This window comes from Gallinula chloropus (assembly GCF_964237585.1).
Source record: "Gallinula chloropus genome assembly, chromosome: 2".
NCBI classification, from domain to species: Eukaryota; Metazoa; Chordata; class Aves; order Gruiformes; family Rallidae; genus Gallinula; species Gallinula chloropus.
Window position 1 is genome coordinate 79501217 of NC_140086.1, and position 16542 is coordinate 79517758.

Here is a 16542-nt window from a genome sequence, read left to right on the forward strand (position 1 = left end):
TTTGAAAGACTTTAATCAAAGTGATGGTTATCAGCTGGAGAGAGCTCATAAAAGAGGACTGAGAAAAATTACCTGGCTAACTTCATATGGAAGGCACTGAAGAGAGTGTGGGGTCAACAAGAGAAGAGGAGCCTAGAGGAGGGAATCAAGTAATCTCCTTGCTGGAGAGAAGAGGGGGAAAAACAAAGCTGATGTTAAGAGAGAACATGTCTTTTTATTTTTTTTTTTTGTGGGCAAGAAAGACAAAATGATCTGAAATTAAAGCAAGAGATGTGCTGGACGATAGAAGGAAGACATGGTGCTAAAAATGCCTGATGAGGGTGTGGGATGTTCATTATTGGAGTCTTGGGTAATGAACAAGACACGGATCTCTTGGAAGAGGCATTCTCCTCAGACTTCCTCCCCACCTGAGGATTCTTCTGGTTTCAGTGGATATGTCAAAGGCTGTGCACCCTGAAAACAAAAAATCTTGAAGCAATCGAGACACTCAGTGGTCACATTTTACTTAACATTAATATTCAAAATTATGTGCTTACTTTTTACTACAGTGTATGTCCTCAGTTTACATTACTGATTCTGTCTCTTCAGCAAATACTGGGTCTACCTTGTTCCTGTTTCTCCAGGTGACCAAAACAGTATTCAGAAACACAGCCTTGTTCAAAGTCTAAACCGAAACCACAGACTTGTAGTACTCGACTAAAGCTGGGAGTTGCCAGCAAAGTTAAATTATAATGAATGTCATTTGCTGGGTGTATTGAATATATAATTCACTGTAAATAGATAATGTAAATATATAATTAATAAATGATGTAGTCATTAATTCCCATACTGCATGTGACCCTAAATGTTTTTTGTCCCTAGCAATGATGCTTCTCTTGATGGCTGGCACTGGTACTGCGTATTTCACGGTGTTCTCTTTTGCTACAGGTTTTGGGCTGGATCCGAAATGGGGAGTCCATGTTAAACGCTGGGCTTATCACTGCTAGCTCTCTGCAGGAGGCAGAACAGTTACAGAGGGAGCATGAGCAGTTTCAACATGCAATAGAGGTAAAAGCACCAGTTCAGTGGCTGTTGTCAAGAAGTCCTGTGTTATAGTTCGTGAGTCTCGGTAAATAAGAAAAGCTGTTGAATTCATCTTACAGCAAAGAGATAAAAAACACTTAGTAGGAAGGTGGACTTTATTGTTCTAGTTCATTTTGGAGCTTCAATTTCAGGTGAACTCATCTTCTCAGTGCCTTTTTGCATTTTTGTAAAGCAATAGCCATTATTTCATTGGAGAGGAATTCAAAAAATATAATAAATTAAACAACAACGTTAGTGAAAATAGTGTTTCCCTTTTCTAGAATACGGTAATGTACTGCTAACTTGTTAAAGATAAATGGAACAGCAGATATCTGTTTTGTGTATTCTTATATAGTCCTTTGCTATTTTTGTTTTGACAGTAGGTTTCACTGAAATAAGTGTGTGGTGATTTGTCCATCCTCCTGCCACGATTTCGATCTGAAAACACCAGATTGGTCATATCTCTGCGAAAAGTAGGCAGAGATTTTAAGGCTAACCAGACTGCAGCATTATTAAATTATAGGTGTGATTGAGGGAGTTAGGGTGATACTGATTATGATTAGCACAGTTCTTTTAATTTACGAGCTTTACTGTTGATTAAACCAGAGTTATGGTTGTTTGGGAAAACTGTTTTGAGGAGAAGTGCAATAACTCTGTGTGTCTGCCATTCAGTGGAGTTTTGTGTTTCCTCCTCCCTGTTGGGTTTTTATTGGTTTTGTTGTTCAGAGATTTTTTTGTTGGATTTTTTTTCCATTGTGCTCTATATGTACCTCATTTTGAGATCTTTAATAACCCAAATATGAAAATCGTGAGACCTAGATGCTTGTCAATTTAAGGAAAGTTGTTTATTAAGCCTAAATTCTGAGTTTTCTGGATCATTCTGTACTTGGATATATCATTTCTTATAGTTAGAGATTCCAGACTTTGTGTTTACACAGAGAACTTAAATTAATTATTTGCTTACAATGAGTGGAGAGCTGTCTTTTGTATCATCCTGCACACCTGCCCCTTAGTTGGTCACTACTAATGTGTGAAAGACTTGCAGCAAAGCTGTGAGGACAGTGACAGCAAACAGCCCAAAATAAGATGCATCCTTCCAATTTAACTTTTTTCCTCACCATGAAGGGAAGGAAAATCAGCCTGAAATTCGTAATTATAACAAAGTGTACTTCAAGATAGATATGCCATGCCTGGCTTAGTACTCTGCAGTGGCTGTGGCTTGTAAGCTGCTAGTCATTGTTGATTTTAATAATGAACCTCTACGGGATTTATTTCCTTTGCATTCGCGTGAGCTAAGTCATGCAGTGACTAATATTGGACAGTTATTTTTGGTTAGTAGGTGTTTGTGCATGTGTAAGTAAGTGTCATTGACACAGGGGAAGTGTGAGCCTTTGAGGTCTTCAAGTCATTGAGGTGTTCCACTGAACTGCTGCGTTTTCACCTCTTGTCAGAAAACACATCAGAGTGCCCTGCAGGTGCAGCAGAAGGCAGAGGCAATGCTGCAGGCCAATCACTATGACATGGACATGATCCGGGAGTGTGCAGAGAAGGTGGCTTCCCATTGGCAGCAACTGATGCTGAAGATGGAGGACCGCCTCAAGCTTGTGAATGCCTCTGTTGCCTTCTATAAAACTTCTGAACAGGTACAGAAGATGTTGTATGGCCTGTGTCTGCCTTGGGTAATTCTTTAGTGTGGCGTAGAACAGCATTATCTAAAAAATGGGTGACTGGGTTGGAGTAAATTTACTAATTTGATAATAACTGCAGTTATACAAAAAATGCAAAACCCAAATCCACTTACCCACTGCCTTTAGAAAAAAAAAACCTGTGTTGCAGCCTTTCAGTATTACTAAATGCTCTTGTAAAATAAAGGCTAATTTCCAAGGCCTCTAGTGACAGGACAAGGGGCAGCAGTTTTAAACTGAGAGCGGATGTAGATCAGAGACGTGGAAGAAATTATTTTATGATAAGGGTAATGAGACACTGGAACAGATCACACAGAGATGATGTGGATGCTGCGTCCCTGAAAGTGCTCAAAGTCAGGTTGGACAGGGCTTTGAGCATCCCAATGTAGTGAAAGATGTGCTTGCCCCTGGCAGAGGGTTGGACTATACGTGGTCTTGAACCATCCGTTCTAAGATGAATGAGTAATAGACAAATTGTACTACTAAAAGGCTGCAGTGTAATTGCTGTAAGTACACTTGTTTCAATTAGCAAACTTCAAAGAAGGTACACTACCAAAGTGCAGTGGTGGTTGGTGAAGACTCAACTCTTCATCTGCCTGTCATATCATTCTCCCCTTTAATATTGGTGAGATTCTTAATTTTAACTGAGAAAAGCCTTGCAAAAGGTTTCAAGATGAAGAACGCTATACAAGAGCTGAGTTCTATTTCTGCTTGTTTCAAGAAGTTTTGTTTAAACCATAAACAAATTCCACAGAGATTTTGATGGAAGTACTTCAGATCGCTAATTATGGTTTTTGTGTGGGAGTCAGAGAAAAATCAACTTCATCCTACTTTTCCGTGGAACCGTTAGGGGGAAGGTTGGCAGGGTTGCTTCCTCTACAATCATATCTTAAGCCCATCCTGAACTGTGCAGTCACAGAAGTGGAGAAGGACGAGCAACTTTAGGGGAAAGCCTTCTGAGCAATTCCATGTAAGCAGGGCAATACTTGTGAATATGCAGCCAGTGCTTGCAAACCTACAGCCAAAGTCTTGAGTTCTAGCCAAAACATGTCAGAAGATTGGTATTCTGGGTTTTTTTGGCTTGAATTTGGAATTTTAATCTTCCTGAATTATATTCAAATTGGACTACTTCTTCCTCATAGGTGTGCAGCGTGCTGGAAAGCCTGGAGCAAGAATATAAGCGAGAAGAAGACTGGTGTGGGGGAGCAGACAAACTGGGTCCCAACTCTGAAACAGATCATGTTACTCCAATGATAAGCAAACACCTGGAACAGAAGGAGGCATTCCTAAAGGTTAGGGTTTTCTACGTTCTTTTTGTGGTATGTCTGGGAGAGCACACAGTCAAAAGCTTACACTTGCAATGCTGAAATGCATGTGGAAACCAACGGTGTCAATTCAGAAGCTACAGGTATTTCCCAGACTGCAAAGATGTGGGCAATGCATGTTAACTGCTCTGACAGTGATTAGGAGAGTACTGCCAAGTGCATAAAATTGTAGCCAGTTTTACAAATATATTTCCTGTTGAACTTCAATAGTTGTCAGGTCTCCCACTGTGACTGAAGAGGAATTGGGAATCACTGCTTTGAGCAACTGTCATTCTAGAGAATGCTTAAAGGCTGCTGCTTTGGAGGAGAAGTGACAGTCGCATAGTGCCGTAGCTGCCTGTGCATCAGAGCAGCTCTCAGATGTACTTGGGCTACAGTAGAGCACAGAAAGAGGAAATTGCCGGACAAGCATCTGGGAGCAGTGGCGTTTATGTAATAGTCTGCAGAGACATGAAAAGTTTAAACTTTTATAGTGGGAATGTGGTTAGTTCCAACTAAGGTCGTAGTGAAGAGGGTTATTGATCATGCTGAATAAACGTGTAATGGATGCTCACAGAGCAGTGTAACTCACCCTGTAGTAAAAGGCTTTTTCCAGCATCGCCTTGAAAGACATCAGAGCATAAAACTTAGTTCTATTATAAAAGCCTTTTTGTTCTCATTGCACAGATGAGAACATTCAAAAACTTATTAGCATAACTCTAAGCATACTGTCAAATAGAACTTTCTGCAGCTGGCATGTGTGTTTTCAGCCTGTCTTAAACCAATTTGAGAAATGACTTCATGTTTCTGTTACTAGATCTAACCATGCAACCTTTACTTAACCTTTTAAAGTGGCATTTCAGGTTCTACTTATTAAAAATAAGGCAGCTGGCCCATATGTACTATTTGGTGTACATTAAGATGAAGGCAGCAGCTGAGCTGATTGTTGGCAATACAGCAGCGAGGACTGAAAGCTCTCAAGGCCTTGCCCTGCTATGTTGAGGGCACGTCTTAATATTTTAGCTCTTTTGCTGTCACTTAAGTGTAGTGTTTACTTTTTGTTTAAGGTTAAGGTGGATGTTTTGGAATATCCAGTTGAATACATAAGCACTCTATGCAATAACTCACTTCAAGTGGCACATGACACATACTCAGACTTCTCTGTGGGGTCTGAGTCATGCTGAAAGCTCTAGAGCAGGTAATTGCTTTTCAGGATCTTCAGGTTAAAAGTGACAGCATTTTGTTTGTGGGCTTTTTTCTGCTGGATAAGAAAGAATCAATTCTTATTTCCTGGGAAAACTATTTTAGTGTTCAAGTTGGCTTACTTGTAGAAGGATTTAACATGCAATGCTTTTGAAAATTGGAGAGGGTGGGAAATGCTCAAAAGGAGGATGAGGAAGGTCCTTCATCTCTTTCTGAATGTATGTATGTGCATCTTCAAAGAAAGTAATACTGCTGACTCTCTAGGCTTGCACGCTGGCTCGGAGGAATGCTGATGTCTTCCTGAAATACCTACACAGGAACAGCGTAAACATGCCAGGGATGGTGACACACATCAAAGCACCAGAACAACAAGTCAAAAGTAAGGGGTTTCTTGTTCTTTTTTTTTCTCCAAAGAGTGTGATCATCATGTGTTGTGTTGTGTGCGATGATAGAGGAGTGAAGCCTGCCCAAGTAGAAAGGATTCTGTCAGGTTTAACAGGAAATAATTAGAATTGCTCACAGACTTTGAAGGAGCTGCCAGTCTTCGAATTATACCCAAATGAAGTTGCTTTGAATTTATTTATCTTCTGCTTACATTTAATCTTCTTTCAGTTGGAGTCTTAGATGTGCTGCTTTTGTTCAGAGAACGAGATAGAAAACTTCCACATTATAATGTTCGGTCTGAAGCCAGATGGGAGCTATCACTGTAAGCTTGCTCAGTGAGTTAGTGTGGTGCATTCTCCAAGTTCCTCGGCAGTGCAAGATAATCTCTTGAATGATGCCCTTGGACCATCTGTATAGTTGAATCAATATTAAGAACCTTCATGAAGTATAGGATAGCGGACATCCTGATTAAACATGTAGATATGTAGCAGTGAGGTGAGGCAGGAAAAAACTAACATGGGGCTTGGGTTTTGTTGGGATGAATTCAGTGTACTGCATCTCTAAGGTGTAACTTGCACTGTGGGAAACGGAGTCAAGAGAAATCTGTAGGGCTTTCAGGGACAGAAGGACAGAAATGATGTAACTGATGTGTGAGGGAGGCAGAACAGAGATCAGAGAGAGAGAATCAGGAGTAAATAGTGCATTTTACTTACTTGCCAGTTGCATTCTGCTTGATGGATTTTGAAGCTGTGACCGAACGCTCAAACCACTCTAGAGACTCAAAACCAGAGAAATCTAATTGTCTAATTAATTGCTGTTTGCAGCTGCCCTAAAAAGGAGTTTAGCAGAGGATGGAGCCAAACTCAGAGGAACACAACAATAGGACCAAAGGCAAAAGTTGCAGCAAGGAACATTCTGAATGGATATAAGGAGAAGATGTTAGTGCAAGAGTCAGAAAGCAATGAGTAGAGCACGTAGCCCAGAGAGGTAGTGGAATCTCTGCCCTTGGGAATTTGAACAAGTTGAACAAGCCCCTGAGAAATTTTGAAGTTAGCCCTGCTTTGAGGCAGAGATTGGAACAGATGGCCTCCAGAGGTCACTCTAAATTGTTTGATGACTATGAGAAAAGGACATGTTTGCTGCTTCACTTTACTGCAAGAGGAAAACACTTTGTGTTAAACTTAGCTGTGTATCTGACAGTACTCAAATTGAAAATCTCACTGTGTTGAATTTTTTGTGTTGGAAAGGTACTATAGTATTGGCCATACTTCTCACTCTCAGGAAATAATTGAATTGTGGCTGTTGAAACTTCAAGCATGTAGAGCTAAGACAAAGGACTGTTTTTCCCCTGCCCCTAAGGCACGACCGGTTGTAGAACTGTACAAGACAACAATCTCAACACAGATGCTGGCACTCTCAATTTTTCAACTCTTCTCTTAGTAGTAGACAAAAAGAGCCAAGCAGAAGCAAATAGGAAGTTGTAGCCACTACACTTACTGAATATAAGAAATAATATTAGAGATTTTAGACAAACTTTTTAAAAGTCCAGTTTTGAAAGCTATGTGGAAACCGTCATTCTGAGAAAGGTAAATGTGTTCAGGTAAGGAAAGAGTAGAAAAGTCTTCTAATGTCCTTAAGAATAACCGTACGTCAGAATTGTATTGCTATGCACGTCCTGTGAACACTAAAAATCCTGGCTGAATGATGCATGTTTTGAAAGGAACAGAAAAAAACCCAAGAAAAATCACCAAGCAGAGAAAATACCAACCATGTGCTCTGACACCTTTTCCCCATAAGCCATGTGATATCTGCTTCTGAGAATTAAACATGAATCAGGATAAAACTAGCCAGGACCCCTTCCTTTTAGGTCTCAATGGCATAGTGGCAGCTGACGAAATGATTCAAGTTCACTCTGATCTTCCTATTCAAATAAAAAAACCCAACCTTTTTATGTCTTTTCTAAATTTATAGAGGAAGAATAATAATAGTGTTTATTTCATTCTAGTGGAAATAAAGGCTACACATGTTCTGCCAGACCATTACATGCTCATGCTCAGGTGTATACTTGAAACAGTGTGTCAGACTGTGATCAGTGTACAGTATATAAATGAACACTTCAAAAACTTGAGTTTCTGTAGAAGACTGAAAGCTTTTCAAGAGCCTTATTCAGTGGCATACTTAACCCTTACTCCCAGGTGCAGATTACAGTATCTAAAAAAGCAGTTTCTTAATCTGGGAAAAGTTTAGCTAAAAACATGCTTAACGGTAAACAGTCACAATTGAACTCCTGAGAGGTGTCCTTCTGTCCCTTCACTAATACCAATATAAATAATTTCCTTGACCAGGGTATATCCAAATACTGTATCATATTCCTTTAGAACTCCTTCCTAAAATTCAGCTTTGTGGCCTGAAACTGTGCTGTGGCAGGTAGGCCACACACGGGCAGGTAGTTGTCAGTGACAACTGCTGCAAGCTTGGAAGTGGAGCATCTTCATCTTTGCTCGTGCTGTTAATTTTGTGTGCTTTATGGTTACCTCTGCCTCTGCTGTATAGGCTGTGACTGAATGAAATGCAGGAACATGTCTAGCCATGCTCGTACTTACAGATAGGTTGACAGAGAATGCAGGGTGCATAGGGACAGCTGAAAGCTCTCAAAGCCTGAAAAATAAGCTGGTAGTTGAGGAGACTATGCTAACAAATGTTGGAATGAAAGAAAATAACAACAGGGACTATAGTTCAGAAGGCCTGACAGAGCTGCTCATCCAAACCTAGCATTGAATGTTCACATTCTGTAATTCCCTTTGAGTGTTTTATAGAATATATTTTTCTCCTTCTTGTTAGTCCAGTTAATGGCAATAACACTAACGGTGCCTGGCCAAATGTCTCACTGGCTTGCCATCTGTATCATGTCCTGACAGGACTAATGCTGTTCCAATTAGTTAAATTCACCTTGCTTGTTCTTTGTCCGAACTCACTTGGGTCACTATCAAGATGTCTCTTTCTATATGGTGTGTGCAGTTTGGTATATTGCACTATATAATGATAGTTGTCCATATGTCTGCCCATGTCCCTCCCTGAAACCTGGCATATATTCTGAGCAAGTGTTTTAGAGGTGGCATAAGGCAGAAATAAAGCTGCAAAAATGTCCTGGTTTCAGCTGGGATAGAGTTAAGGTGAGGGTCATAGCTGATCAGCACGTGGCTTGGCTAAGGGACAGATTGGCTGAGGCATATATCAGGGTAGCCTGCCCAGCAGGAAGAAAACCTTGGCTGCAGTGACCAGATTCCAACCAAAAGCGAGTCCTGGGTGATCTCAGTACACTGTGGCAAGTGGGAATAACAGTGCTTCCAAGCGGGAGGATGTTGGCAGCGATGAAGACAGGTTTCATAATCCTCAGGGAGGCTGTGATGTGTGCTTGTAACTGGTCCCAGATTGCTGACAGAGAGGGATAGCTTTTCCCCTCAAGCTCTCGGCATTTGAGCTACTCTGTCAGGCTGTTTCTTGGAGGTGTTAGCTTTTGGGATGTAAGACATGGTGGACCCACACAGTGGGGCAAAGGAATGCAGAGGTGGCAAGAGGCCTAGCACCTGGGAGTCTCCATTTGCAGTGATGGAAAACACCCATCTGTAGGCCTAAGTAGAGAAGCTAGTAAAGCATAATTGTGAAGCATGAATTATTTTTGTGGGCTGATATGCTTCTGGTACACCTCCTTTTGGGTTCGTGGCACTCCTGACAGAATCACCTGGCAAAGATGTCGAGTATCCCCATTTCCATGTATTTCACCTTGCTGTCGGGGTTTGCAGTGGCTACAGAGTCTGCAGGGCTCCTGCTCTGGAAGAAGCAGTGGGTGAAGTGAGCTTTGCAAGAAACTCCTGGGATTTTTTTTTTTCCTGGGGAAAAAAAAATAACAGTAAACATTGAAGAAGCAGAGTTCAGATAAAATCTTCTGCACATTGTAAGCAGAAGGTCTTTGCCATCCAGGAAGAATTTCGAAGCCAGACATGTGGAATTGCAGAGTAACAATGGAATTTGGATGTGACTTCGCAAGGGCAGTCAGTTTCTGATACTCAGGAATGGAATAACAAATTGTGGAGCTAGTTATTTTATTACATGGAAATTCTCTGAAGGCTCAGTTAACACTCATATTTGAACAAGTCAATGTAATTATACTTTAATAGGGTTTGATTTTTTTTTTTTGGAAGGGGAATTAAAACCTTAGGAATTTTGTGTATTTCCTTTTTTTTACTTGGGTTTCTGTACATTTAATACCTGCTTATGTTGCATTTGCTGTTGTAGTGATCTAAAGTTTTGTATTTGTCCATATGTATTATTAAAATATTTTATGGGACACTGGTACATTCAGAAAAGTTGAGGCTTCATTATGATTAATAAGAGATGTTAAGGATGTTGTAGTTGCTTCCTCATGCTCATTCTTTCTGAGGAAGGCCCATCAAGAACCATCTTAATCAGACTACATTTTCAATTCTTTATAAACTGTGTCAGTCCCTATAGGAAAAATATTTGAGAAAAAAGGTGTTACTAGTAAGTTCTAATTGTATTTCTAGTTTCTTTAACCGAGATTTCTGTAAATAATAATGAAACAGGAACATTCTGTGTTTCATGAACATTGGAAAAAAGAGCGAAGCAATGAGCAAGTGTATTGTAAATTCTACAGTATATAGTATTTTAATCTGCCCGTTTTAATGTGGCATTTCAAAATTGTTTGTCTTAACAACTGTTGAAACTGTTTTCATTTCTTCAGATATCTTGAATGAACTCTTCCAGAGGGAGAACCGTGTGCTGCATTATTGGACCATGCGTAAAAGACGTCTTGATCAGTGCCAACAGTATGTGGTGTTTGAAAGAAGTGCCAAACAGGTGAGGGTTTTATATAAAAATCCTATTCAGTGTGATCAAGGTTTCACATACACTGGCTTGTCCCACAATAACAAATCTGCCATGGATTTCAATATTTCACGTGGCTGAAAGATCCATGATTAAAATAGGAAATATGTTAAGTGATTTCCTTTTCCTTTAGTACAGAGCAACTAAATCTGTTGAGGCAGGGAGTCTTTACTGCTGTAACTTACAGGTGGTGTTTTGCTTCTACCAGCTCAATCTGGCACTGGTGACTGTCATTTGTGCAAGCTTGTGTTTGACAAATTGTTACGCTTGTTAACTTTTACCCACACATCTAATTTGACCAGGGAATTAACAGGTAGCAAAATTTTTTCTCCCAGGTTGAGGAAAAAAAACATTTTAAGTTAGTTGTTTGGCAGTTCTAGAAAACTGACAAGTTGGATAACTCATTAAACCATAATAACAATAACTTTGGAAAGTTTTTGCAATTCTGTGTGTACTTGGTTTCATGGTTTCTTGCATGGTAGATCCACCTGTCTTGTGCTTTGCTGAAATTATCGATTTGTAAAGTGCTACAAAGTAAATACCAGACATTTAAAAAAAAAACCCCACACTTCACTAATCAAAACACAAGCCATGAAAGTAAGTAAGGGGTTCCAAAGCAGAATCAGTACCTGGAATAATCTGCAGTAGTTTTTTTATCTTTTTTTTGTTTGCTTGGTTTTTAAACTGGATATAGGACAAATAAAAGAAGCTATCCCTGTTCTGCAGAAAAGGACACAACAACCATAGTGTGAAATGTAATTTGATCTACTTTAAAGATGTCTTTCATGATTTCACAAAGTAATACAAGATAAATCTCGGAGTGAAGTTATAGATTAATACCTACTTAAAACAACAACACCCCTTCCTGCCTGCACCCCGCCCCTTAAATAACCTTAGCTCCAACCTCTGCTAAGCACATGACCTACTTGCTTTTGTGTAGAGATTACTAAATCAAACACCAGAGATAAAGATCTGTCAGCATTTCCATTGTACATCCCATTTTTTCAGCAATCACCAGTTCAGTCATCTCAAATCCACACTGATCAGCTAGAAAATGGAAATGTTGCTGTCTTCATTAAGGTTTTTGTTTGGGAGTGGGAAGAACCCATTCTTTGTGCTCTCAAAATTTGCTGCCTTACTATGGAAGCAGATACCGTAGAAGTTTGGAAGGAAAACTGTAGACTCTAAGGCTGTTCCAGAGTTAGGGGCTCACGTAGTCACTAATAGTCACTAAGTTGATTTCCCCAGTTCTTGCATGGTGATGTGTCTCACATGAAGTGAGATCCTCACGTGGAAGGAGAGCTGATCTAAACTTGAGTTAACATCAAGATGAACTTTCTGTCATGTTGTGATTCAAGAGAGCTGCCAAAAAGTTATGAAAGGGCAACATTTGGGGAGGGGAAGTTTTGTTTATCATTCATTCCAGCATTGTGTAATAAACCCACAAAAAAAAAAGGGGGGTTAAAAAGTTAAAAGCGAGAAGTATCAAAATAAATGTTTGTAATATCAGTGACAGCCATGCTGCTTGTCCCTATCACTTGCAAAGACTGACATTAGAATGACAGGTGGCATTGTACAGGTGGTTGGTTGAAATGTCCCCTTTCTTGACACTAGTCCAAGAGTCATTTGTTTCCATCAGCGGCGCTTGAAAAGTAAAGGCCCATCTCATCAGGCTTGCATCTGCTCTTTTCTGTGGCTAGGTAAATGACATCGTAGCATTCACATTCAGAGTTGAATTTTGAAGGCTTTCTACTCACTTAGGTTTTGTTACCAAGAGGCAAAAGCATCCTAAGCGGAAAGAAGATAAACAAAGTTGTTCAGTCACACTGTTGATGAGCTTAAATTGTTGGTGGAATTACACAAATGATCTTTTTTTTTAATTCACTGTAAGGCTATGCTCTTAAAAAAATACATACCTAGTGTCCACCAAGATAAAACTTTTCCTGTTCTTGGTAATGTGGATATTGTAGAGATATGAGGTGATTACAATGAGTGATATAGAATCAAATTTACCTGTGACCACTTGTGTTTGCAAAAGTACATTGCCTTCTCTTTTACTTTTCCTTCCTTGCTGTATTTAGGCTCTGGAATGGATTCATGACAATGGAGAGTTTTATTTATCCACACATACTTCCACTGGCTCCAGTATCCAGCACACTCAAGAGTTGTTAAAAGAACATGAAGAATTTCAGATCACAGCAAAGGTAAAATACACCCCCTCTTCAAAAAAAAAAAAAAAAAAAGGAGAATGTGTTAATTAAGATTTGTTTACTTTCAGTGGCTTTCTCTCTGTGTTTTTGCTAGGTACAGAATAAATCAAAGGAGAAGATAATCATTATTATGGGAGGTCCATCAGGCCTATATGCAGTTAATTTCTTCTGACAGAATTGTAGTGAAATAGCATAAAAAAGTTTTTTTAAAAAAAACCTACAAACCTTGCAGGGCCTCTGATTTCCACTTTTATGTCCTCATCTCTACTGATTACTGCATGTTCATTTAGCATATAAAATACAAAAAGGCAGATTGTTTTTCAGCTGTGATTTATCATTAGAAGACAGTAGGAAAATTAAAGCTTTACTTGTTAGGTTCCTCATTTTGTTAAAGTATTCTGTGATTCTGCTGTCACTTCTTGAGCCATGGCAGCATTATGTTATTCTGCATCTCCAGAGGCCTATACAAAGATGCAGATGTCACCTGTGAGGTTTACAGTTGTTCACATGTGACAGACAGGCAGCCAGTGCATGACTGAAGTACCCAAGGGTACATATCCTTGTCTGTCTCTGTTTCGTTTTGTCACCTGTTCAGACTGTCATGTTTCCACATCTTGGCTCTCCAGTCTTAGAGAAATAATAGAGCCCAAGCAAGTAAGTAGATGCTCATTTGTCTGAAGGACCAACTCAGAGAAGATGAGACTTGGAAATGGAGATGATTATGGGACACATGAGATGGGAGCAAAAAGAGAATCCAGAAAGAACAGACATCACTTTTGCTTTTCAATCCCAGATCATCTTCCTTCTGTGTTTCGCTCCAGCTTTTGTTCTGCTGGATCCCTTCCAGCATGCTGAACACCGCTGCCCCCCCTCATTTCCTCTGTCAGTCAGTAGATGACGTCGGTATCCCTTTTGAAAGGATGTTGTTAGTGCCACTGTCTTTGGTGCTTCACTACCTGTTGGGAGGATGTATTAGCCCTTGCTGATTCCATAGTGAAAAGAAATGCTTAGATGAGGGACTGTTAGGAAAGAAAAAAGAATGGAAAGGGGGAAAAAAAGCAAGGATGAACACTGTTGATTTTCCAACTGACACAAAAAAATTAAAATTCTTAATGACTGTTTTGCTTAACTCTCAGTTACCAAGGGCCCTGACGATGCCCTTTAATCTAACATGGTGAGAGAGAGAGATACGGAGATAGAAACTCATCTACTGTAGATGATTTATGACTTACAGATAAGTGCATAGTCTTAGGCAGCTTGTTAATTGGGAAAAGAACTTAGCTACAGATTTGGTGGTGGCTATTGTTCTCTTAGTTTCTCTCAATCACCTGGGTGAAAACATAATGTAATGTAAAAAAGATCTAAAGAATGCCGTCTCAATCTGTTACACTGTAAAGCATATAAACAAGATTTATTTCTAGCTCAACTTTGCAGTGATGCCTAAAGGAGGGATGTTGTTGAGACTGTGGGCCAGGTCCAGTACCAGTGCTTCAGTGGTAATGAACAGAACACCTTGTTTGGCATCAAAACCCCGCTGTATTGATGCAAGAGGAATACCCATGCTCTGAAAAGCTTGCCTCGTGAAATTCAGTCTCTGGGTTAGGTATGGAGCACATTTTTGGAAAGAAAAATAAGCAACCTGCTTCTACTCACTTAATAATAAAGCACAAGAAAACCTGTATCTGTCCTGTGCTGGTTTTATTAAGAAAAAGGTATCTTTTTAAAGGAGTTCTAGGAAAAGACAGGAGAAAGTTGGCTCCTTTGGCCTTTCCAGCTGCACTTAAGCTGCAGTGAAGCAAAATGACTCCCTTCACGACAGGTAGAGCTAGTAACTGCTCGATATTTTCCTGTTTTCACAGCAAACCAAAGAGAGGGTGAAGCTGTTGATACAGCTGGCTGATGGCTTTTGTGAAAAAGGGCATGCTCATGCAACAGAGATTAAAAAATGTGTCACAGCAGTGGATAAGAGGTACAGAGACTTTTCCCTGCGCATGGAGAAGTACAGGACCTCTTTGGAGAAAGCTCTGGGTATTTCCTCCGATTCCAATAAATCGGTAAGAGAAACTTGAGTGTGGTGACAGACGAACAAGCTTTGCTTGTGTTTGATGTGGCTCTTGTTTTCTTCTGTTTCCTTCCTTAATCAATTCTTCCTTTCTTTAATAAAGAGCAAAAGCTTGCAGCTGGATATAATCCCAGCCAGTGTCCCTGGGTCAGAGGTGAAACTGCGTGATGCGGCTCATGAGCTTAATGAAGAAAAGCGAAAGTCTGCCCGCAGGAAAGAGTAATAAATTTATTTACTTTTTAATCAATGAGAATGCATAAATCAATCCTGATAATTAAACAACTGCCATGGCTTGTCTGTCAGCTTAGAAATTGGATGAATGGTAAAAAGAGTATGATGCTACTCAATAGCTCCTGTTGCCTTCTATTCACATGCTTGTTCTCACAGATAATTCTAGCATGTCAGAATCTTAAACTTTCAAAGCTATGTTAGACTTCTTTTAGCAAGCTTCTTACTTTTTAGAAATAATGTGAAATAAATGAGTAAGGGGGGAGGGAGGACAATGGTTAAATGACTGTAGCAAGTGAAAAGCATTTGAGGAACGTTTCCATCTCCTTTCCTGTTTCTTTTTGTGCTGGTTAGTGTTGAAGGGTTGTTACTTGTCTTTCATTCATCTCCCATCTCTCTTCACATTTTGTTTCTCGGATTTTTCTTGCAGCAGTGGAAAAAGTAAAAGTTGATGGGGAGAAAGCTGTATTCTGGTGGTTATGCATTTATACTGATCTAACAGACTGAGATTTGATTGTTCTTTCTGTTGTCACCTAAGGTTCATTATGGCTGAGCTAATTCAGACAGAAAAGGCTTACGTAAGAGACCTCCGGGAATGCATGGATGTAAGTTGTCTTTTTTGTGTCTTTCACTAATCTTTGAAGACAGGATTCAATCTGTTGCTCTCTGTTTCTTTCTTAACAGCTAAGCATGATTGGTTGTAGTCATAGGACCAGATTAACTCTTTTTGCTGCTGTTAAGAAGAAACTCAGTATTACATCTGATAAAAGCCACTTCCAAATCCATCCTCTGTCTTTTGCTTTCGGCCGTACTGAGTTTCAGCCTTTGCTTCTTTCCCCAGTCATAAACATGTGCGTTGTTTCGATTTAGAGGGGAGGGGAAAAAGGAGGAGTTTATCTGCTTTGCTAGGAATAGAGAAGAGCTTGTGTTAATTCTCTTATTATCTGTATCACATGTTCTGCTACTAGCTGGCTGTTTGAATAGAAGTTCAGAGAGATTCCATGGAAAAATGCCTAGTAATTGTTAACACTGAAGCAAGTAATGTTCAATGTGAGCTGTTGTACAAAGCATGAACTTCTGGACTGCAGACATGACCTTGATAAGGAATATCCTGAAGCATTAGAGGTTGTCAAGAGCACTATGCATTTTAAATGCTGAAGTCTCAGGGACTGTTGAACTGTCAGTTTTAGAACTTGGGTTTTACTGTCAAAATCACAATTTGACACAACAGGTACTGTCACAATTGGAGATGAAGATGATGCATGATCTTTCCCTGGTTTCTCTCCAGGAATGCATGGTTACAGATACCTGGGTGCTTCTGTTCAGAGTTTATCATGACTTTTCATGCATCTTTTTTGTTCTGGGCAGACATATCTGTGGGAAATGACAAGCGGAGTGGAGGAGATCCCACCTGGTATTGTAAACAAAGAACACATTATCTTCGGAAACATGCAGGAAATATATGAGTTCCACAATAAGTGAGTGACTTATCTTCCATT

General features: G+C 39.7%; 1 protein-coding gene across 1 annotated transcript in view; it reads left to right on the forward strand.

Moving 5' to 3' along the window:
* TRIO (trio Rho guanine nucleotide exchange factor) overlaps nucleotides 1-16542 on the forward strand; it is a 251584-nt gene that overhangs the window by 144215 nt on the left and 90827 nt on the right. Inside the window, exons 16-25 of the mRNA XM_084260751.1 lie at nucleotides 928-1047; nucleotides 2514-2705; nucleotides 3890-4039; nucleotides 5519-5633; nucleotides 10401-10516; nucleotides 12625-12747; nucleotides 14613-14807; nucleotides 14919-15034; nucleotides 15582-15648; nucleotides 16412-16521. Of these exons, the coding sequence (XP_084116877.1) occupies nucleotides 928-1047; nucleotides 2514-2705; nucleotides 3890-4039; nucleotides 5519-5633; nucleotides 10401-10516; nucleotides 12625-12747; nucleotides 14613-14807; nucleotides 14919-15034; nucleotides 15582-15648; nucleotides 16412-16521 (1304 nt within the window). The remainder of the gene's footprint in view (nucleotides 1-927; nucleotides 1048-2513; nucleotides 2706-3889; nucleotides 4040-5518; nucleotides 5634-10400; nucleotides 10517-12624; nucleotides 12748-14612; nucleotides 14808-14918; nucleotides 15035-15581; nucleotides 15649-16411; nucleotides 16522-16542) is intronic.